General features: G+C 41.0%; 1 protein-coding gene across 5 annotated transcripts in view; it reads left to right on the top strand.

Moving 5' to 3' along the window:
* Nucleotides 1-23,870, top strand: part of LOC126163007 (Fanconi anemia group A protein-like) — a 250,025-nt gene that overhangs the window by 6,771 nt on the left and 219,384 nt on the right. For all 5 annotated transcript variants that reach the window (XM_049919870.1, XM_049919866.1, XM_049919865.1 and 2 more), the window contains exons 3-4: nt 14,294-14,409; nt 17,696-17,740. In XM_049919870.1, the coding sequence (XP_049775827.1) occupies nt 14,294-14,409; nt 17,696-17,740 (161 nt within the window). The remainder of the gene's footprint in view (nt 1-14,293; nt 14,410-17,695; nt 17,741-23,870) is intronic.

Raw genomic sequence — 23,870 nt, 5'->3', positions numbered from 1 at the left:
TGAAGTGTTCTTTTTTTGCTTTTCTCCATATAATCTTCTACGCAGCCCATCATTGTTAAAACTGTCCCCCCCCCCCACCCACCAGGGTGCTTGCCATTCTTTGGCGGGTTCGTGCTTGGCTACCACAGGGCCCCAGCCTGTGCAGCATCTTTTCCCTTCCGTGGTGCATGTCTATGCTCTTGCTATTCTTTTTCCCCTCCCTTGAGGATCATGTCTGGTGTGTTATTGGGAATGTTCTGCATTGTCCCTCGTTGACATAAGAACACTCTTCTCCACTGTTTTTCGTGCCTTATTCCTTTCTTTGTTTCCCTTCTCCTATCCTTCCTCTGCTTCAGCATTTGAGGTTCCCCTTTTTTTTCTTCCTTCCCGTGCGCTCCTGAAGACCGGCCCATGTGTCTGACACGTAACAGATGATTGGGTAAAGCGTAATTCTCAGCCCACGGGTCGACAGTTAGGAATCACATGTACTGCCTGGTACAGGCCAGGTGCAGGGAGGGGTGATTGCCTGAGCTACTACCTTCCCAAACTGCTGATTGGTTCCTCTGTCAGGTGTTCAGGAGTTGTGAACAATCACCTAAGGCGGTGCGCCCCCTTATGCATGGGGCTCCCAGTTGGAAGGAGCGTGTCATCGGAGACATTGGCAATCGTGGGGGCACAATGAGCCAATCATCTTCACAATCAATGTCTATGAAAGAAAACGGAATGAGGCTAGCGATTCAAAGACCCTTCCAGCTGCACCACAGTTTCTCATGATTTCACGTACAGAAGATGGTCAGTCCTTTGCAACGGTAAATCCGTTTATTATTCAGAAAGGTGTTGATGCAGTTGCCGGCCCTGTCAAATCCTACTCCCATTTATGTAATGGCACTTTGCTTTTGGAGACTACTTCTGATTCTCAAGCACAACATCTGCTTGCGGCCTCGCTTCTCCAAGGCTATCCTGTTCATGTCAAGGCCTGTAGAACTTTGAATTCTTCCCATGGTGTTATTTATGCGAGACTGCTCTATGGTCTGACTGGGGCCGAAATCCAATCATACCTCTCTGATCAGGGTGTCATTGCTGCCCATCAGGTGATGAAAAAGGTAGATTCCCCCTTAGTGCCCACACACACTCTTTCTCTCACCTTTGATAGAGTGGTGCTTCCATCCAAAATCAAAATAGGCTATGAAATTATCACAGTCCGACCATACATTCTGAATCTGGTGCACTGCTACCAGTGTCATCTTTTCAACCACACTAAAAGTCTTGTTGACACCCAGCCAAATGTGTAACCTGTAGTAGGGATGTGCACTAGGGTGATTGTCCGCCTCCTTCTCCCCACTGTATCAACTGCATTGGTGGCCACGCCACCTCCCTTCAAGATTGTCCCATGTATCTGGATGAGCAGGCTGTCCAGGAGATCCGAGTAAAGGAAAAAATGCCTCACCCAATCGCTCACAAGTTATTGGCTAATCGCAAATCCTGTGTTCTATTGTCTGGCACTAATAGTTCTGTTCTTGCTACATCTCGCACCATGAAACACATGGCAACACAGACATGTGACCTCAAATTCAGCTCTTAGGTTGTGAAATCGCCCTGTGTCAAGGTAGCGTCGCCATCCCCTCGTCCAGCTGTGCAACAAGCCATTAAACTCTCACCTCAAGGTTTGAAGCCACCAGCTACACAACCAGTAGGCCAGAAAGGCCAGAAGGAGTACTCCCATGAAGATTTCTAACATCCCTCTAGCCAGGCAACGCCTGAGTCTTCATCTGCTAACTGGGCTCGAAGAAGTCCAACAATGGCAAATGGTATACTCCTTCACCGACTCGAAGATCCTCTTGATGGTGTCGCCACGTGATACCTTCACCCGGCCGGGCCTCCGTGTTGCTGGTGCACACCACCAATCATTTTTCTGCGTTGGACTCCACAGACTGACAGCACAAGAAAGCCAATGCTTCTGTGGACCTCATGGAGCAGCATCCTCCTGTCTCTGTGTCCTATAGCAGCAAGTCTTCGCAGGCTGGCACTCAGCAACCACTGAGGTGACACTCCTTCATTTTTTCCTCGTCATGACTCTCCTCCAATTGAATCTTTGCGCCCTTCAATCTCACAAAGAAGATTTACAGCTGCTTTTAGAATTGCAGTGTCCCCTTGTATTCTGCCTTCAGGGAACAAAATTGTGTCCTCACAACCACTTTGAGTTCTTGCATTTCTTCCCGGTCCATTTTGAACTTCCCCCCAAGGTCGGCATTCCATCTTGCGGGGGAGTCATGCTGCTCATATGGGATGATGTTCATAGTCAACCTATCTCCCTGACTACCAATCTTCAAGCTGTTGCAGTTCACCTTTTCCTTCCTCACCTGACTTTTTCCCTTTGTACTATTTATATTCGATGACACCAGGGCAGACTTCTTCCAGCTTATTGGACAGCTACCTCTCCCATTTCTGCTACTCAGTGACTTGAATGCGCATTGTCCCCTTTGGGGTTCTCCCAGAACCTTTCAGAGAGGTGCCCTCTTGGCTGCCCTTCGTAATCAACTTAGGCTTAACTTCTTCTGCCCTAACAGAGGAGCACTCACATTCCGTTTTGACTCCTCACACACCTATTCCCATTTGGATCTATCCTTCTGCACAGCCCAGCTTGCCCAGCGTCTCGAGTGGTCCATTCTTTCTGACACTTACTCGTGTGAGTATTTCCCATGTGCTGTTCATTTGCTGACTCCCACCCCACCTGTGTGCACACCCAAATGGCAGCTTATGAAGGCTGGTTGGTGGCTTTACTCCTCCCTGGCGATCTTCGAAGAACAAGATTTCCCCAGTTGTGATGACCAAATGGAATATCTTACAAGCGTTATCCTGACTGCTGCAGAACGTTCCATTCCTTGCAATTCCTCTTTACCATGCCGTGTCCCAGTCGCTTGGTGGACTGAGGCATGCTGCGACACAATTCGCGCGCAGAGATGTGCTCTCCGTGTTTTTAACCGTCATTCCCTGATGGCAAACTGCATTCATTATAAACAGATGTGTGCACAGAGTCATCGCGTTCTTTGGGATAGGAAAAAAGCCAGCTGGATTTCATTCACTAGTTCCTTTAACAGTTCCACCCCTTCCTCTGTCATGTGGACCAACCTCCAATGACTCTCTGGGACCAAGTTCCATTTCCCAATCTCTGGCCTGACAGTAGCAGACGATGTCATTGTGGACCCTGTTGCTGTCTCCAACACCTTGGACCGCCATTTTGCAGAAATTTCGAGCTCTTCCCACTACCACCCAGCCTTCCTCCATCGGAAATGAACAGAGGAGGCTCAGGTGATACCCTTCTCTTTTCAGAATCCTGAATGTTACACTGGTGCATTTAATATGAGGGAGCTAGATCATGCTCTCAGTTCATCCCGATCCTCTGCCCCAGGGCCAGATGCTGTCAACATTCAGATGTGGCAGCACCTTTCTCTTGCAGGCAAGCACTTTCGACTTGATATGTACAACCGCACCTGGGCAGAGGGCACGTTTCCCAGGCACTGGTGTGAAGCAGCTGTCATACCCATACTTAAGTCCGGTAAGGACAAACACCTTCCTGTTAGCTATCACCCGATATCTCTCACCTTCAGTGTTTGCAAGGTGATGAAACATGTGATTCATTCCTGGCTGGTATGGTAGCTCAAGTCTCGCAATTTACTAACCACTGCACAGTGTGGATTTCGAGCGCGCCGTTCTGCAGTTGACCAACTCGTCACTTTGTCCACCCATGTCATGAATGGTTTGCTGTGAAAATCCAACACCTGCTGGGGAAATGGTATCCTCCATACTCTCTACACGTGGGGCTTCCGTGGGCGCCTGCACTGTTTCCTTGAGGAATTTTTAAAAGACCAAGTTTGAAAGTGTGTGTGGGTTCTGCCTTGGTCGGTCACCTTTATCCAGGAAAACGGTTTGCCTCAGGGTTCCGTCCTGAGTGTCGTCCTCTTTACTATCACCATTAACCCTATAATGGCCTGTCTTCTGTGAGGTACCTCTGGGTCCCTTTTCGTTGATGATTTTGCCATCTATTGCAGTTCTCCATGGATCTGTCTCATTGAGGTGTGTCTTCGGTGATGTCTCGATTGTCTTTCCTCATGGAGCATCAACAATGGCTTTCATCTTTCCACTAACAAATGCATTTGTATGAATTTCTGGTGGCACAATTGGTTTCTTCCACCATATTTACATCTTGGGCCTGTTGCTCTTTCGTTCGTTGAAACTATGAAATTCCTGGGGCTCTTACTCGATAGGAAGCTCTCTTGGTCCTCCCAAGTGTCTTACATGGCAGCCCGCTGGACACGATCCCTGTGTCCTACGTATCCTGAATGGTACTTCCTGGTGTGCAGATGGAACCACCCTCCTCCGTTTGTACCAGTCCCTTGTCTGTTCGAAACTAGACTATGGTTGCTTTGTTTATTCATCTGCATGTCCGTCCCTCTTACGCTGTCTCAACACTATCCACCATCGTAGCATCCGTTTCGCCACTGGCGCCTTTTACGCTAGCCTGGTTGAGAGCCTACATGCTGAAGCTGCTGAACTACCACTGTCCTACCACTGTGACTATCCTTAGCAGGTGTGCAAGCCGTTTTTCTGCCATGCGTGGCCACCCATCCTATGCCACCTCCTTTGATAACTCCTTTGTTTGCCAGTATGGCACACGTCCGTCCTCTCTGTCACCTCCTGGAGTCGGCTTTCGGCACTTGCTTCGGTGGCTTAATTTCACACTACCTGCAACTTTCCCAGTGGTTGTGAACCCTTCACCTCCTTGGCTTCGTGCGGCGACCCATGTTCACCTTGACCTTCATTCACTTCCTAAGGATGGTACTCCATCCTCACTGTAATGCCTTCAATTTCACGACCTCGCATGGAACTTCGCGATAGTACCTTTATGTACACTGATGGCTCTCGGACTCACCATGGTGTTGGGTGTGCCTTTGTCATTGGAACCAATGTTTTTCGGTATCTGCATTCAGCACATTGCTCAGTATTTACAGCCAAGTTCTTCGCCCAGTATCAGGCCATGGAGTACATCTGGTGACACAGGCTTTTCGTTTGTGTCTTCTGCTCAGACTCTCTCAACACCCTTCAAAGCGTCTGTGCGCTGTACAGCTCCCATCCCTTAGTGCAACAGGTCCAGGAAAACTGTCATTTGCTCACTCTTGATGGGGGCATGGTGATGTTTATGTCAGTCCGCCAGGAAATGAGGCTGGTGACATTGCTGCCAAGGCTGTAGTCCTCGTATCTCAGTCCACTAGTTTCTATGTTCCCTCCGATGATCTCTGTGTTGCCATCTGTCAGGAGGTGGTGTCCCTTTGGTATTGCCATTGCCCCTCTCTTCATGGGAATAAGTTCCATATTATTAAGCCTCTCCCAGCGGCTTGAACGACCTCCTCTCAGACTTCCTGCTGGGAGCAGGTCATTTTAACTAGGTTGTGTATAGGGCACTGCCTTTTTAGCCATCACCATTCGTTAACTGGAGCTCTTCTACCACTTTGTGCACATTGCACCCAAGGGTTAACTGTCTGCCATGGTGGAATGCCCATTTTTTATCTGTTTACTTTCCAGCTTGGGTTTTCCATCTGGGTTATCAGCTGTTTTATCGAAGGATGCACAGGCTGTCGACTATGTTTTACATTTTATCCATCGTACAATATGGTGAAGGCCGTTTAATTTTTAGTTTTGGACCTCCGTTTCTGTATGGTGTGTTTTATAGCCCTTTCTCCATGTCCCTGTTTTTAGATGTCTTCTCTTATGTCGATTGGGATTGATGTGTAGTCATTTTTTAATTCCTCTCTGTCTTCATGTTCTGTAGTTTGGACTTGGGCACATATGACCCACAGTTGTTTTTGTGCCCTAAAACAAAACAAAACAAAACAGACAGTTGTTAATTGTTGAGTCATCCATACTTTGTTGTCTACTATTTGATCTGTGAGAAATGATGTTTCTGTCATCCTCTTTGTCTTGACTGTACATAAAATTATCTGAAATTTCCTTGTTCTCTTCTGCTCTGTCATTAATATGTTCTTTGTTTTTCATGTTACTTAGATGCAGTTTTCTTTGTTTTTAGGAGTCTTACATTCTGCTGCTAGATGTGCAGTCCTCCGCATATTTTTCTTTTGTGGTGCCACACTATGTTCTTTGGTAACAGTAAGTTTAGTTCCCTTGTTATTTAAGTCATCTGGTATGGATGCAGCAGTGAAGCTTCGTCTTTAGCAGAGAGACTCCTGTAGATCAATCCCTCACTGTTTCAAATCAGTGGAATTCTTTGGGTGTGCAGCTTGTTAGGTGTGAGATGGTTTTGCTACTTGTTTCCTGTTTCACATTTGTCGACTTGGCATGGGGCTGCGGTACGCCACTTGGCATTGTCTCTGTGACTTCGTCAGCTATTTTGCTGCCCCGATAATAAAACTCATATACTATTTATAGTACCTCATTTCCTGATATAATTCTATCAGCATCATGTGTTTTAATCCACCTACATTCTATTACTTTTGTTGATACCTCGTAACTGTTTTTAAGATACTGTCCATTCTGTTCAACTTCTGTCACAGGCCCTTTTCCAACTCTAACAGAATTACAATGTCATCAGCAAACTGCAAAATTTTTGTTTCTTCTCCCTGAACTTTAGTTTTATTTCCAGATTTCTCCTTGTTTTCCTTTACTGCTTGCACTGTGTACAAGTTGAATAACATCTGGGAGAGGCTACAACCTTGAATACTGCTTCCCTTTCATACTATTTGACTTTTGTAACTGCACTCTGGTTTGTATACACATTGTAGATAGCTTTCGGCTTCCTGTATTTTACACCAGCTATTTTCAGAATTTCAAACAGTGTCTTCCAGTCAACATTGTCGAAAGCTTTCTGCAAATCTACAAATGGGATGGCCATAGGTTTGCCTTTCTTCAGCCTACCAACTAAGATAAGTCATAGGGTGAGTACGACCTCATGTGTTTATACATTTCTCCAGAATACCAACTTCTGTTTCTTGAGGTCAGCTTCTAGCAGTTTTTCCATTCTTCTGTACGTAATTCATGTCAGTATTTTGCTGCCATGATGATTGATAATATTCACACCTGAAAGCACCTGCCTTTTCTGGAATGGGAATTAGTACATTCTTTTTGAAGTCTGAAAGTATTTCACCTGTCTTTACACATCGTGCATTCAAGTTGTGGTAGTTTTGCCATGACTGACTCTTTCATGGATGTCTGTAATACTAAGGCAATGTTGTCTACTCTAAGAGACTTGTTTTGACTTCCATCTCTCAGAAGTCTGTCCAATTTTTCTCACAATATCATATCTCCCATCTCATTGTTTATTTCATCTTCTCTTTTTGTTATATTGTCATCACATCTATTTCTCTTGTGTAGCCCTTCTGTAAATGCCTTCCAGCTTTCAGCCTTCTCTTCTTCTTGCTATCTGAGTTCTATTCCCATTAAGGTGCTTGTCTTTTCTCCATATCTCCATATTCCTACATGTTGCTTCTATATTTCCCGTACTCATGCAGCCTTGCATTTCTCTTCTATCCTTCAGAACTGATTGGATACACATATTTACACACACCTAAACACAAATATATCTACGTGGCACGCAGTTAAATTGTGAGAGCAAGAATTGATCACTGCAAACTCTGTTAAATATCTGGCATTACTATAAGCAAAAACTTTTCATGGTCTGCTTGTGGATTGCTTAATGAAGCAATTAAACAGTTTTGGTTATGCAGTGAGAGTTCTAAATAAAGTAACTTATTTAGCTTATAAGAAAAAGGCAAAAGTCCTGAGTTCAAGTCTTGGTCTGGCGCACAGTTTAAATATCCCAGAAAGTTTCATATAAGTGAACAGTCTGCTGCAGAGTGAAGATTTCATTCTGTTAAAAAAGTTCTTTATCATGCATATTTTATATCCATTGTAAGATATGATATAAGATTTTGGGCTACTGAGAAAGCAAATCTCCTCAGTATATTGCAGCTACGGAAAAAAATAATCTGAGCTGTGGTGGGAACAAATAGTAGGCAGTCATGCATATCTTTATTGGAAAGCCTTGACATAATGACAATTTCTTGTATGTTTATATATGAAATATTCCTCTTCAAGCTAAAAAAATCCATGTCTTTTAGAAGGAAATTCTTTTATACCTACTTAAAGAACAAGACATATACCAGATTATAAGTTACTTTGTCGCAGGCTTAGCTGGTTTGAAAATACATCTACATCTACGTCCATACTCCGCAAGCCACCTGACGGTGTGTGGCGGAGGGTACCTTCAGTACCTCTATCGGTTCTCCCTTCTATTCCAGTCTCATATTGTTCGTGGAAAGAAGGATTGTCGGTATGCCTCTGCGTGGGCTCTAATCTCTCTGATTTTATCCTCATGGTCTCTTCGCGAGATATACGTAGGAGGGAGCAATATACTACTTGACTCTTCGGTGAAGGTATGTTCTCGAAACTTCAATAAAAGCCCGTACCGAGCTACTGAGCGTCTCTCCTGCAGAGTCTTCCACTGGAGTTTATCTATCATCTCTGTAACGCTTTCGCAATTACTAAATGATCCTGTAACGAAGCGCGCTGCTCTCCGTTGGATCTTCTCTATCTCTTCTATCAACCCTATCTGGTACGGATCCCACACTGCTGAGCAGTATTCAAGCAGTGGGCGAACAAGCGTACTGTAACCTACTTCCTTTGTTTTCGGATTGCATTTCCTTAGGATTCTTCCAATGAATCTCAGTCTGGCATCTGCTTTACCGACGATCAACATTATATGATCATTCCATTTTAAATCACTCCTAATGCGTACTCCCAGATAATTTATGGTATTAACTGCTTCCAGTTGCTGACCTGCTATTTTATAGCTAAATGATAAAGGATCTATCTTTCTGTATATTCGAAGCACATTACACTTGTCTACATTGAGATTCAATTGCCATTCCCTGCACCATGCGTCAATTCGCTGCAGATCCTCCTGCATTTCAATACAATTTTCCATTGTTACAACCTCTCGGTACACCACAGCATCATCTGCAAAAAGCCTCAGTGAACTTCCGATGTCATCCACCAGGTCATTTATGTATATTGTGAATAGCAACGGTCCTATGACACTCCTCTGCGGCACACCTGAAATCACTCTTACTTTGGAAGACTTCTCTCCATTGAGAATAACATGCTGTGTCCTGTTATCTAGGAACTCCTCAATCCAATCACACAATTGGTCTGATAGTCCATATGCTCTTACTTTGTTCATTAAACGACTGTGGGGAACTGTATCGAACGCCTTGCGGAAGTCAAGAAACACGGCATCTACCTGTGAACCCGTGTCTATGGCTCTCTGAGTCTCGTGGACGAATAGCGCGAGCTGGGTTTCACATGACCGTCTTTTTCGAAACCCATGCTGATTCCTACAGAGTAGATTTCTAGTCTCCAGAAAAGTCATTATACTCGAACACAATACGTGTTCCAAAATTCTGCAACTGATCGACGTTAGAGATATAGGTCTATAGTTCTGCACATCTGTTCGACGTCCCTTCTTGAAAACGGGGATGACCTGTGCCCTTTTCCAATCCTTTGGAATGCTACGCTCTTCTAGAGACCTACGGTACACCGCTGCAAGAAGGAGGGCAAGTTCCTTCGCGTACTCTGTGTAAAATTGAACTGGTATCCCATCAGGTCCAGAGGCCTTTCCTCTTTTGAGCGATTTTAATTGTTTCTCTATCCCTCTGTCGTCTATTTCGATATCTACCATTTTGTCATCTGTGCGACAATCTAGAGAAGGAACTACAGTGCAATCTTCCTCTGTGAAACAACTTTGGAAAAAGACATTTAGTATTTCGGCCTTTAGTCTGTCATCCTCTGTTTCAGTACCATTTTGGTCACAGAGTGTCTGGACATTTTGTTTTGATCCACCTACCGCTTTGACATAAGACCAAAATTTCTTAGGATTTTCTGCCAAGTCAGTACATAGAACTTTACTTTCGAATTCATTGAACGCCTCTCGTATAGCCCTCCTCACACTACATTTCGCTTCGCGTAATTTTTGTTTGTCTGCAAGGCTTTGGCTATGTTTATGTTTGCTGTGAAGTTCCCTTTGCTTCCGCAGCAGTTTTCTAACTCGGTTGTTGAACCACGGTGGCTCTTTTCCATCTCTTACGATCTTGCTTGGCACATACTCATCTAATGCATAATGTACGACGGTTTTGAACTTTGTCCACTGATCCTCAACACTATCTGTACTTGAGACAAAACTTTTGTGTTGAGCCAACAGGTACTCTGAAATCTGCTTTTTGTCACTTTTTCTAAACAGAAAAATCTTCCTACCCTTTTTAATATTCCTATTTACGGCTGAAATCATCGATGCGAAATCATCGATGCCGTAACCGCTTTATGATCGCTGATTCCCTGTTCTGCGTTAACTTTTTCAAATAGTTCGGGTCTGTTTGTCACCAGAAGGTCTAATATGTTATCCCCACGAGTCGGTTCTCTGTTTAACTGCTCAAGGTAGTTTTCAGATAAAGCACTTAAAAAAAATTTCACAGGATTCTTTGTCCCTGCCACCCGTTATGAACGTTTGAGTCTCCCAGTCTATATCTGGCAAATTAAAATCTCCACCCAGAACTATAACGTGGTGGGGAAATCTACTCGAAATATTTTCCAAATTATCCTTCAGGTGCTCGGCCACAACAGCTGTTGAGCCAGGGGGCCTATAGAGACATCCAATTACCATGTCTGAGCCTGCTTTAACTGTGACCTTCACCCAAATCATTTCACATTTCGGATCTCCGTCAATTTCCTTCGATACTATTGCACTTCTTATCGCTATAAACACGCCTCCCCCTTCACTGTTCAGCCTGTCTCTACGGTATACATTCCAATCTGAGTTTAGGATTTCATTACTGTTTACGTCTGGTTTCAGCCAACTTTCTGTCCCTAGTACTATATGGGCATTGTGACCGTTTATTAATGAGAGCAGTTCTGGGACCTTTCTATAGACGCTCCTGCAGTTTACTATTAGCACATTAATATTGTTATTCCCTGTTGCATTTTGCCTACTCCTACCTTGCCGCGTCTCAGGAGGCGTCTTGTCGGGCCTAGGGAGGGGATTCTCTAACCTAAAAAACCCCCATGTGCACTCCACACGTACTCCGCTATCCTTGTAGCCGCTTCCGGCGTGTAGTGCATGCCTGACCTATTCAGGGGGACCCTACATTTCTCCACCCGATAGCGGAGGTCGAGAAATTTGCACCCCAGATCTCCGCAGTATCGTCTGAGCCTCTGGTTTAAGCCTTCCACTCGGCTCCAAACCAGAGGACCGCGATCGGTTCTGGGAACGATACTACAAATTGTTAGCTCTGATTCCACTCCGCGAGCGAGGCTTTCCGCCTTCACCAATTCCGCCAACCGCCTGTACGAACTGAGGATGACCTCTGAACCCAGACGGCAGGAGTCATTGGTGCCGACATGAGCAACAATTTGCAGTCGGGTGCACCCAGTGCTCTCTATCGCCGCTGGTAGGGCCTCCTCCACATCTCGGATGAGGCCCCCCGGCAACATGAATTACTACATGAATTTGAAGCTTAACACTAAGTTATGGTCTAAGTTCAAGGACTGCAAGTTAGAAACCACAAAAGCAAACGAAAAGTACTTAAAAAGCTTATGTTGTTACAGTGTAGAAGATTTTATAAATGAGGAAGATGAGTAGGAGATATTAATCATTCTTTTTATCTTATAATCTCCGTGTATATGTGTGTTCTATTTTAATGGAGGTATGTATTCTTTTTTATGTACCCATATTTATAAACTAGAGAAGCAAACATTGAAAAATATGTAAAAATGTGTTATAACAGCATGGAAAAATTTAAGAAGAAATGTGACACCTATTTAGTTTTTTATGTTGTAAGATGCGTTCACATGCTTCTTGTACATACTATTTTTATATCTACCTACTAGCTGTTATGCTTCTCCTGCATATCGGTCGTTTTATTGTGATGAGTGATGGTGAGTAAGTAAACTAGTAGTTTAGGAGATGTCTTTGTAAATAGTGCTGTAGAGACATACGTATAAAAAAATGTATGCAGTGCCGGTATGCAGGTACATAATGAATTTGAATTATTTTGATGTATGTCAAATCTGAAAACATGTTTTATATTTTTTAATTATATTTAAAAATGTCTCAATTCATTACATTCATGCAGAAGTAGGGTTTCTCTGGCTCACCTAGTACTGAATGTGAAACTTTGCCTCCAGAGCAACACATAACAACTATGTCTCTGTTTCATTTTAATGCCTTATTGTGCCTACATTTTTGATCTGTCCCCCTGTGATGACTAATTTATGACTAACATAGATAGTTAATAGATCATTATCAAATGCAGCCCCACCAAAAGCAACCCGTGTTCCACACTTGTAAAGATACGACTCTTTGTTTGTCATACAGCCTTTAAATGACACATTGTTGTGATTCTTCAAGCACTTTGAAGCTGTAAGAGATGCGTGATGCTCAGGATTTAAAATCTGAAGGCCTTGTGATTGTTGTAATGTCTCTCTGGCTGTTAACGCCACCGGACGTTCTGCATCCAAGTTCTGGCGGATGTGAGAGTGCTCCGACGTTTGTTGATTTGAGTAACTTTTGCAGCTTGAGCTCTCGTATAACTGTGCAGTAAATCAGACTTACATTTGCAAGGATTATAGTTTTAAATATGCTTCTCAGGCTTGCCGTCTGATTTTCTTGTTGTATCTGCACCAAAACTCTCCAGCTGTATCAGGTGGTGTAAGGACTGAATATCATAAACCATGTGCACAGTGACATTGGGTTTGTACTTTCACGGAATAATCTAGAGCACTAATAGTTGCTGACCATAGGGCCAGTGCCATCTGCATGTCACTCATGTATACCATATTTAAAAATGTTAGTAATACTCAAAAAGCCACAACTTTCTAAAGTAGCCAATGGTTTCTTTAGTATTCAAGATCTCCATACCAGAATTTATCAAAATCACTTCAGTGGTTTTGTCGTGAAAGCATAACAGACAGAGTTTTCGCATTTCTAATATTAGTAAGGATGTGGACATACAACGGTACTCATTGATAAGTCACCAATGTTTCAATCAAATGACTGTAAAAGACGTGTTATGTGACAATAAAGATTATATTCTGTTCCACCTACCACGGCTGACTGCTTTGTGGTGGCACTGCAGTTAGCCTAGGCTATTTGGTTGTGCCGGGTGGAGTGGACAAGTGGTGAAAAGAGGCTTGGGGAGGGTGGCTTATAGCTGGGGGAGAGAGAGAGAGAGAGAGAGAGAGAGAGAGAGAGAGAGAGACAGAGAGAGAGAGCAGGGTGCACGGGGTGAGTGAAATTAGGGTCATGGGGCAGAGGTGGGTTGGGGCTAGCCTCAGTGCTATCTCACGCCCACCTTCACCTCTGCCCCATGACCCTGCATGTGCTCATTCTGCATTCACACTCTCCTCTCCACAGTCTCTCTTTTCCTCTGTTCTCTGTCGTCCTCCTAATCCACTCCTCCACGATACTGTGCACTGCACACAGCTTCTCATTTCTGCAACCAAATGAGCTCGCTGATGCCAACATTCCTATTCAGTGCCCCCTGCCCCACCTTTTCCTCCCACTAGTCAGCCACGCTTCCCCAACCCCCCTCCCTCTCCCTGCTTTCTCCTCTCATCGATTCCATCTTCCACAACACAAGATGCAGTGCAAGCACAGTTTAGTCGTGTGTGTGTGTGTGTGTGTGTGTGTGTGTGTGTGTGTGTGTGTGTGAAAGCCAGCAATGTTCTCAGTCTTGTTTATGTGCTTGTCAGCAAATCAGTGTCTCAACTAAATGGTGAGTTGTTATCTTTATTCTTTCCATCTTTTATCATACACTTTCATACTTACAGGAATTGTCTTAATTCAGTAATTAATTTATGGACAAAAGAGACAATATTTATTATTTTATAAATTGGTTCTTGGTTGTTACACCATTGTCAGAACAAAGATAAATATTATCTTTGTACTTGATTGCAAAAAATTTGTGGTAAGACCTTATGGGACCTTGACAACACACACACCCATGCCCAAGGGAGGACTCGAACCTCCGATGGGGGGAGCCACGCTGACTGTGACAAGACTCCCTAGACCGCGCGTCTACCCCGCGCAGCTTTGTACTTGACGATGGCATATGAACTGAGTAGTAGTTTCTGACATAATGAATATATATATTATAGTAGCATCGTGTAGTTTTTCATTTGTAATGTATAAAATATTCTACCAAGAACCAACAGGACAATCTGTTAATGTAATGATTAATATACACCATTACAGAAAAAGCTTTGGAGAAGAAGCGAAAAGAAGAAGAATCTGAAGAACCATTTCAAGTCCGCTTGAAGAACTGCCTTGAAATGTGTAGAAGCTTGGAAGGTGTAATAAGTATGGCTGAGGTAAAAAACCATTAAATAAGTATCACTGTGGTAAAAAACTGTTGGAAGAAGGAGAAAGGACACATTGGTAAAACACTGCACTTATTAAGAAGAACTTAATTTAGACTTCCATCTGTGGAACTCTAATTTAAATCTTTTCTTGGTGTTCTGAAATCATTTTCATTGACTATAGGAGTTTAAAATTTTCATATATTTAATTTCTTTTTAGCTGCATAACATTTCTTCCATTTGGTGTGTCTCATCTGAATTTGTCTCACTGAATCCACTGTGGGGCTGAGGTGGGGTAGCAAAAAGATGGAATTGGTTCCAATAAAAGTTTTTTTTTCCTTTCATTTTCTTCTTGGGTTGATACATGTTGACCACTGTGAAAATCAAATTTAATTTTTTTTTTTTCTGCGTGCAATTTCAAAGTATTCATGTTGTGTGTATTGCTTTCATATGGTTAAACAGAAATACCATACCATCATAATTTTCTTATTTTTCTTAATTATCACCATTGGAATTTCACCCAAAATTGCTTAATGTTTGGAAAGAGTCTGCTTCTTCATTTTTGGCAGGTAAAAATAGGCAGCTGAATTGAATCGTTGTACCTTTCTTAAAGATTATCTTCGTGAAGTACATCCCATACGAGGGTGTACCATATTGGTTAATCTGCATTTAAATTTGTATAAAACAACTGACACTGTAGGTTTATCAAAAATTCCTACACACCTGTTGTGTTGCAGACATCCACAACGAAAAGACTAAGAAAACACACACACATTTACACAAGCAAGCACAGTTCATGCGCACATGGCTGCTACCACCGGCAACTCCGACCAGAATGCGACTGTCACGTGAGTAGTGATATGGAGAGGGGCGGGGAAGGGGGAGGGATAGAGGATAGTGGGCTAGAGGTGGGGGGGGGGGGGGGAGAAGAAGAGCACTGTTTGATGCTGTGTGCGGGGACTAGAGACTGCCAGGTGCAGCATTGGGAGGTGAGGTGTGAGGGAAAAAATGGGGAGTGGAAAAGAAGAGAAGCAGAAAAGGAGAAAAGCAGGGAAAGGGGAAGAATAGGTCGATACATTGGCAGAGTGCAGACTCACAGAGGGTGAGGTGATGTTAAAAAAGAGGAAGAAAATAAGAAAATGTAGGTGTCTCTTAAGAAACCTTTCAACCCTTTATATACAAAGCGTAATCTGTGAAAAGGTTTTCTGTAATATTTGTCGAATGCTGACCAAAAGCAAATGTTAAAACAAATTGCTCACCAATTTTTTATTGTTTTAAAATTATTCCAATTGTTTCATATGCCTCTTTGTTATTGTGGTTGAGAGATAATGCCACCATTTTATACCTGTGATGAAAGAGCAATCTAAGCATTTGTTAAAAGCTCCGCACAGAAATAAAAATGGCAGTCAGTCTTGTGGCGGTTCTGCCTGCTTTGTTTTTTTTTGCCCCCCCCCCCCCCCCCCCCCCCCCCCCCCCCCCCTCGGTGTCGATGTACTGTGTTGCTACACTGGCTGAAAAATGGGGTTTGTAATTTGGACACTGGCTATGGTAAATGATGTAGCCGACAGATGCTCAGTTGCGTTTCACTGTCTTTTACTTTCTCTTCTCACAACCACCCATATACACATTTAATATGGCCGGTGCACTATTGTTTAACTTTGCATAAGCCTCATTAATAGGTAGCAGGTGCACATCCACATACTGCTACAAGAGTTTACTGTTGAACAGCTACAAACAGTAAAAACCTAACCACAAAGTTCATAGTTCTTGAAGAACAGAAAGGTATGTATGGAGCAGACACTTCTTGTTTTTACACACGGCCTAATTGTTTAACACTTATTCCACATTAGAAGCATTATTGTTGTTCTAAGCAACACAGGTTTCTCGTCTGAAACTCGGCTGTGGACTGACTGTCTCATGAACCAAAAATCCGGCCCTTATATATCATCACAATAATAAGTGCTGAAACTACACATTGTTCGAAGTTAAATTTACAGAAATTACAATGAAAACTTAACTCATCAAATTAACTAAACACATCAAAAAATTTGTTCCTTTAATAGTTTCTTCTACTGCAAGAGTTAGGCTAAATTATTTATTTAAATCATGAAATTAACAAATATCATTACACGAACAATACATTTGACAAAACTTAATTACTTTGGAATTAATTAAGGGCTGGTTTTGCTAACATGTTTCCGAAAAGAGCCAAATAGATACTTTAAGATTACTAGTATTTTGTCTTCCAAATGTTTATAATTAGTACAAAATTTATTTTTTTTATATGTCAACAATAGAATTTAATTTGCGACACAATTACTGATTTCGCCATATAACAAGGCATAGTCAAAATAAATTAGAAAATCAATTACATACATAAAAATAAGCACAAATTTAGATCCAGTGTTATATTCTTTAAAACTGAGGGCCAATCTTTCTCTTTTATGAAAATGCAGATTATATTCACGTATGCTAAAGGTAAATAGTTAAAAGGAACAAAACGAATTTAGGAGGCAGATGGCAAAACAAGAGGGGAATTTAAAGTTATCCCAGCTTGCTTCATCACAGTCTCATTCTTCAGAAAGGTAACAGTCAATTTTCAGGGATGTAAAATAGTTTCTCCGTACTGATTACCCTGTAAAGGATTAAACGGTAATGGGAATATTACGCAAGTCTTCTGGATTTCTTGCAGTGAAGTAGATTTCATCATCAAACTAGCTACGGATTGTAAGAATATTTGGAAATGAAAATTCTTAAAAACTGCTTTTATATCTGTTTTCTTAAAAGTAAGTGTAAAGTAAGTTAATTGGCATTTTTCATTACTCAGAAGGATATATGTTCCAGCAACAATGTATAAATCTTAAAATCCTCATTGAATATGACCACACATATAAGGCTAATTTGTTAAAAATGACATGTATGCTATTTTGAGAGAGCTATTGGCTCCTGTCAACCTTTCTCTTGGCATATCAGTGGCCAATTTGTCCCTTCTTTTTGATGATAATATTCTCTCTGGTGTCAAACATCATTTAAGTTGGTTTTAATGTAAAGTAATTCAGCATAAATATAGTAATTTGCAATTGTGAGTGCCTTCAGATTAACACTTAAGGGGACAGCAGAGTGTTGAGATCAACTTTCAATACTTATCTGTCTGTTCATAATACCACTGACATGGCAAGTGTGTCTCTTTATCAGTAGACCATAAGATAAACAGAGAACATCCACCAAAATTTTAAACAACATGTTCTGTTTATTTTGTATATTAATGGATGGAATTTGTTGTTTCACGTGCTTACAGGCAAAGAGGGATCTTCCAGATCACAGCATAGGCAGTGTCGCTGAGGTAAGCTGCTGTTTTGAAATTTGTGACATTCATTCTGCTGCTTGATGAGTCAAGTATTTTGTAAAATATTTTATGTGATATAACAACAAATTATGTTGTGTACATTATGAGTGGTATAGGGTACCTGTGTAACATATTAAATGGTTGAGAAAAAGAAATATTCTGTACAAATATTTTATTATATTTAATTTTGTTCCGTCTTTTTTTCCTCACTGTACATAATAAATGTCATTAGTAATATTACAGGAAAATGTTATTGTATGTGCTAGAATGCTGGTAACTTTGGTGAGTTACAACTCTCAGTTTACAGTTTCTTTTAATGCACAGCTGGATTATGACACAGTCTCAACACTATGGTATTTTGAGGTTAAGGTTGCAGTGGAAACATGACTCAGACAACCTAATCAACTGGAATGAGGATCCCGTAGACAGTTCTTGAAACTCTCTCATTTCACATCTTCGCTCTTGCAGGAATTTTTCGTGTGAGTCTTTCATCACCTGCCACCACACCTGGTTCCTAATCATTGTGATTTGCAGCTACCTGAACAGCTCAGTGTTTGTTATTATTATTATTATTATTATTATTCACTCAGTGTTTTCAACTTTTGACACACAAGTTGTATATGTGACTGGAATTGTTGTGCCAACTATGTCATCTGTGATATAGACATGCTGTTGAACTCCCCATTGTGGCTGTGAGTCATATGGTTTTGGCATTTCATAGCGTAAATGTGCACATTTTTGCACTTGGAAGTCATTTTGCCATCTTGTCCTGAAAATTTTATTTTGTGTGTGTGTGTGTGTAGGGGGGGGGGGGGGGGGGGGGGTTTGCTGTTTGTGTAATATGAAGCAAAAAACAAGCTATATTTGTGTCCACTTATCTACAAGTTCCTTACTGATAATATTAAGCATAAATTCTGCAGCATATTATTTATGGAAGAAAGTGAGACTTGTCATAGAAAATCAAAGCCAACATCTTTTACATGGCATTTGAAAGTTATGAATGATAATGAAAGTGAAAGAAGTGCTCTATACAGGAAAACACAATACGACCGCATCGTGAAAGCTAGGAACTTGCCAGCAAATGATCACTGGCAGAGAATAAGACACCACCTCAATTGTATCACATTACCTTATCTTACAATACATTACATTAATCATATTACATGGATCCCATGGACTGTTGTCTTGGGGATATGTAAGGAAGTCAAGAATGTACATTTAATTTAACTGCAGTAAGTGAAATTACATCACATTACTGTATTATACCATTAATTCTTATTACACATTAACCTAAAATGTTAAATTTAGAAGATTTTGTGAAGGTACTTTTAAATGGAAGGAGATGCCAAATATAAAGTTTTTTAAAACAGTCTTAAACTATATTACATTATGTATGTGATGCTAAATGTGCTCTGGTAGGTTGTCATCTGACTCTTCTCTGCACTGATGTCAACCTCTATGACCTTTGCAGAGGTTTTTGTTTGCTCCTCTGCTATATTAGTACTTTCCACTACTTTTTGTGAAGGGAGTATTACATATTCTGGATTATTCAGTGTAATTTCTGTGTTGTCATTTTGTATTTGCAAAATTAGTACTTTTTTCTGTGCATTTGGTAATTGTTTGTTACATTAATTGGATGAAATGCACATAAAGCTAAGATTAGCAAAATTATTTATAGTAACATCCTTGCGAGGCAGAAATGGACCCTAGTTTGTTCAGATTCATGACTGAATCTTCAGGACTAAACAACTGAGCTTGCAATGAAGTGATTAAGGCACTCCACTCCCTTTCTGAAAGACTGTAGTTCAACTCACCATCAGACCATCCAAATGTTGTGTGGTTTTCCTAAATTGATTAAGTTTAATGATGGTTTGTTTCCCTTTGAAAGACCATGACCAACTTCATTTCTTGTTTCTGTCATGTCTGAGTTTGCACTTCATCTCTAGTGATCTCATCATTGACAGAACATTTCCTTCCCATGATTAAATAGAGCTCCAATTAAAATCGAACAGAGGTGCAAGACTTAATATTTATTCAAAGACTGACATCTTCAATGACTAGGAAGGGGTCCGAACTAAAATTACTTGCAAACTTTCATGCTTTCATCTTTCCTTACATATTTCACCTATAGTATAATTAGAGTCCTCCCCCCATGAACCACGGACCTTGCCGTTGGTGGGGAGGCTTGCATGGCTCAGCGATACAGATAGCCGTACCATAGGTGCAACCACAGTGGAGGGGTATCTGTTAAGAGGCCAGACAAATGTGTGGTTTCTGAAGAGGGGGGGCAGCAGCCTTTTCAGTAATTGCAGGGGCAACAGTCTTGATGATTGACTGATCTGGCCTTGTAACACTAACCAAAACGGCCCTGCTGTGCTGGTACTGCGAACAGCTGAAAGCAAGGGGAAACTACGGCTGTAATTTTTCCCGAGGGTATGCAGCTTTAAATGTGGTGCTACAGAAGAATGCTGAAGATTAGATGGGTAGATCACATATATAATGAGGAGGTATTGAATAGAATTGGAGAGAAGAGAAATTTGTGGCACAACTTGACTAGCAGAAGGGGTTGGTTGGTAGGTCATATTCTGAGGCATCAAGGGATCACCAATTTAGTATTGGAGGGCAGTGTGTAGGGTAAAAATCGTAAAGGGAGACCAAGAGATGAATACACTAAACAGATTCAGAAGGATGCAGGTTGCAGTAGGTACTGGGAGATGAAGAAGCTTGCACAGGGTAGAGTAGCATGGAGAGCTGCATCACACCAGTCTCTTGGACTGAAGACCACCACAACAACAACAATAATTAAGAGTTATAGAGGCCCTATCTTCAGAATCTATTTCTTTCAAGGATTCAGTTATCTGTGAATCCTTAGGGCTTCTACAACTTTCATACTGCATAAACTGGCTGGTTACAGTTCTACAATATATCTACAAACTCTCTCTGCAGCAATGAGTTTCACATTTCTCGCCTTGTGGTCTGCTTAAGGTTGGCAGCACATTTGTGCCACTGTATGAGCTATGTGCCGGGATTTGCTGCTAATGGCTGCAGTTACATTGGGAGATGGGATTAAATTATTAAAATTAAAATAATGAAATTAAGTAATTATATTAATTGCAATTAAATACAGTGTATGCACCAGTATCACATTAGGTGCTGGAATGTTTTCAACACATTTACATTTATTTGTGAATACCTACACCAATGTTTCACGTATAATCAAATGCATATAATCAATTAACTCTGTCTTCAGTTCATCTGTTGTCATTGGGTTATTTTGATACACAAATGTTTTAGCTGCATCTCAGAGGAAATATTCAGGCAGAGAGAGATCTGGTTAGTGCAGGGCCAGAGGCCTTTTCGTAATAACTCTGTCTCCAAAGATTTCATCAAAAAGTTGTAGGAGCTGGTGTGCCATATGTGCAGTAACATTGCCTTGTTAGAAAAATGGGTGATTGATCCTGTTTCATTTTAGCAAGGCAATAAATGGAGGAATTATCTTGGAACAATAGACTTAAGAAGTTACAGTAACATCAAGAGAGATCAGATGTATAATTCGCCTTATGGCAACCCACACTTCGAATTTCTCTGCATGCTATGTCATTTGTCTTAAGGCATGTAGATTTTGTGATCATGAATTTTGGGGATTAGTGTAGCCAGGTAGATGAAACAAAGCCTTATCTAAAACACCAACTCTGTGTCGGTTAACATATCGCTGAAACTATTCACAATATGCCGTTCATTTCCCATGGGCCATGCAATGTAATTGTTGTACAGCGGTAATTGTATATGGGTACATCCCCAGTTCTTTGGTTGCAGCCTTGTGTCTGTCATACAAGAGTCTTCCAGCCTCTTGCGGTAATCTCCTCACTGATTTTTTTGGACTCCGCAACATGATGTCCAAAATGTTGATAAGCTTCTGTTCTGTTAAAATTGTGGGCTTACCAATTTGTGGTGCATCTGGAACTGAACCGGTTGTCTGGAATGTTCAGATCAAATCACATACAGTGTCACGATGTGAACACTTCGAAGTAGGAAAATGAAGTCTAAATTGTCACCCCACATGCTCCATAAAGTTTCCTCCTGTACAGAAAACCTCTTCAATTAAAAATGCTCTCTCTGTAATACTAAGCATTCTCACTACTTAGCTTACACAAGAACTAGACAATAACACAACTAACAATGCACACGTGACACTACTATTCCCACCCCAGCACTGCAGGTCCATGGAACACCTGTAGGTGGGACTTGGATGTGCTGCCAACCTTATGCGCCCCGTAAGGCAAGACATGCGACGCTCGCCACTCTGGAGAGACTTTGCAGATGCACGGGCCTGTCTCATCCCTGTCAAACTAGATCTGCAGGTGTTTGAATGCCAGTGCATATGAGTTATGTTTTTTCTTTGTTCTTATATTGTAATACCATGACATGCCAAAAATCTTTGTAAAAGTTGACCCACATAAGAATAAAACAACAACTGCTGCTGTGACAAATCCTACATCATCATAAGAAGACTCATGAATAAATAAAATTAAATAAATAAATCAACAACTTTAACTAACGAGTTGAGGATTACAATCACTCAAGGAGTATTCAAGAATAGGTCACACAGGAGTTTTGTTTGTGATCACTTTTGCAACTGTGTTATACTTTTCCGGAATTATTTCAATAAATCTAAGTCTCCATTTGCCCCTTTACAACTGATTTTATTTGTTTGTCCTAGTTCGTACTGTTTATTTGAGAGCACTTATTATGTCAGTGCTAAATGGGTCACTAGAAATGAACTGGTCACTTGTTGTTCATAAAATTTTTATACTGATACAGTTTGTGCACAGCCCACCTTTAGATTAAATTAGATTCAATTTTCGTCCCACAGACCCAAAGATGAGATGATTCTCAAGGATGTGGAAAATGTCAGAAAGTAAAACATAAAACATACAACATTTGAATACAATGTTCACTTCCCTCATCATTTGTCAGGAGATTGTCAAAATATGTGAATACATTACAATAAACTGGACCTGCTAATATTTACAGAATTAATACACTGTCAGAGTAAAACAAAGTTATGCACCTTTAATAAATTTACCGTAAACAAAATACCAAATCTTGACTGTTGTGACTGAGTGCTGTCAAAACTGAAATCTAACAGAACTTTTACTTAAGTTGGTCTAACACTGTTAAGATATTCATCTATGGAGGAGAAGGAATTGCCTATCAAAATTGTTTTTCAAGCTCTGTTTTAACTGCGCTTAATCTGAAACCAGATTTTTAATGGTTGCTGACAATTTATTGAAAATGTGTGTTTCTGAATATTGGACCTCTTTCTAGACCAAGATAGGTGATTTAAGTTATGCATTGTGCATGCATTTAAATGTGGGAGAAAGTAACTAGGTTTGATGAAAGCATATCACAATGACATTCGTGTTCAAACAAACTTGTTACATTATTTATTTTTGAACTGACACACACAACACGAAACTTTGCCACTGTTGTTAAGTCCCTATGTTGGCAGCAACCATAAAAATAATGCAGTCGACATGAAGTGTTCTGATGGTTGTAGGTTTTTATGTAGATTGTTCTTATTCATATTACTGCCACTGTTTATTGAGCTGTTGGTTGGAAAAGAGAGATATTATTTGCAACAAATTTTATTAAAATAAATATACTGAGAAGCACTGGTTAGAATACCCAGTTCCTTGAACAGATTTCTACATGATGTTCTTGAATTTACGCCACAAATAAGTCTTATTCCACATTTTGCACTCTAAAAACTTTTGCTCGGTTTGACAAGTTGCACTATCTCCTACATCTGACATCATTCTCACTACAAATGCAGACTTGATTAGACACTTCAGCGATTCTGTGGTACGCCCTTTCCAACTGAATTTATCATCAATTTGTAATCCCAGAAATTTAACACTGTGAACCTCTTCAAGCTGCATGTCTTCAAATATTGTACACGTGCTGAAAGGAAATCTCTTACAGGTTTGGAACTGCGTACAGTGGGTCTTTTCAAAGTTTAATCACAGTGAGTTAGCTTTGAACCATGTATTAATGTCTGTGAAAATTTGGTTAGGAATCATTTCTAAATTTGTACTCGTCTTGCTATTTATTCCAGTGTTTGAAT

This window comes from Schistocerca cancellata, chromosome 2, assembly GCF_023864275.1.
Source record: "Schistocerca cancellata isolate TAMUIC-IGC-003103 chromosome 2, iqSchCanc2.1, whole genome shotgun sequence".
Taxonomy (NCBI): Eukaryota; Metazoa; Arthropoda; class Insecta; order Orthoptera; family Acrididae; genus Schistocerca; species Schistocerca cancellata.
The sequence above is the reverse complement of the archived record's forward strand: the minus strand, read 5'-3'. Positions and strand labels throughout refer to the sequence as shown.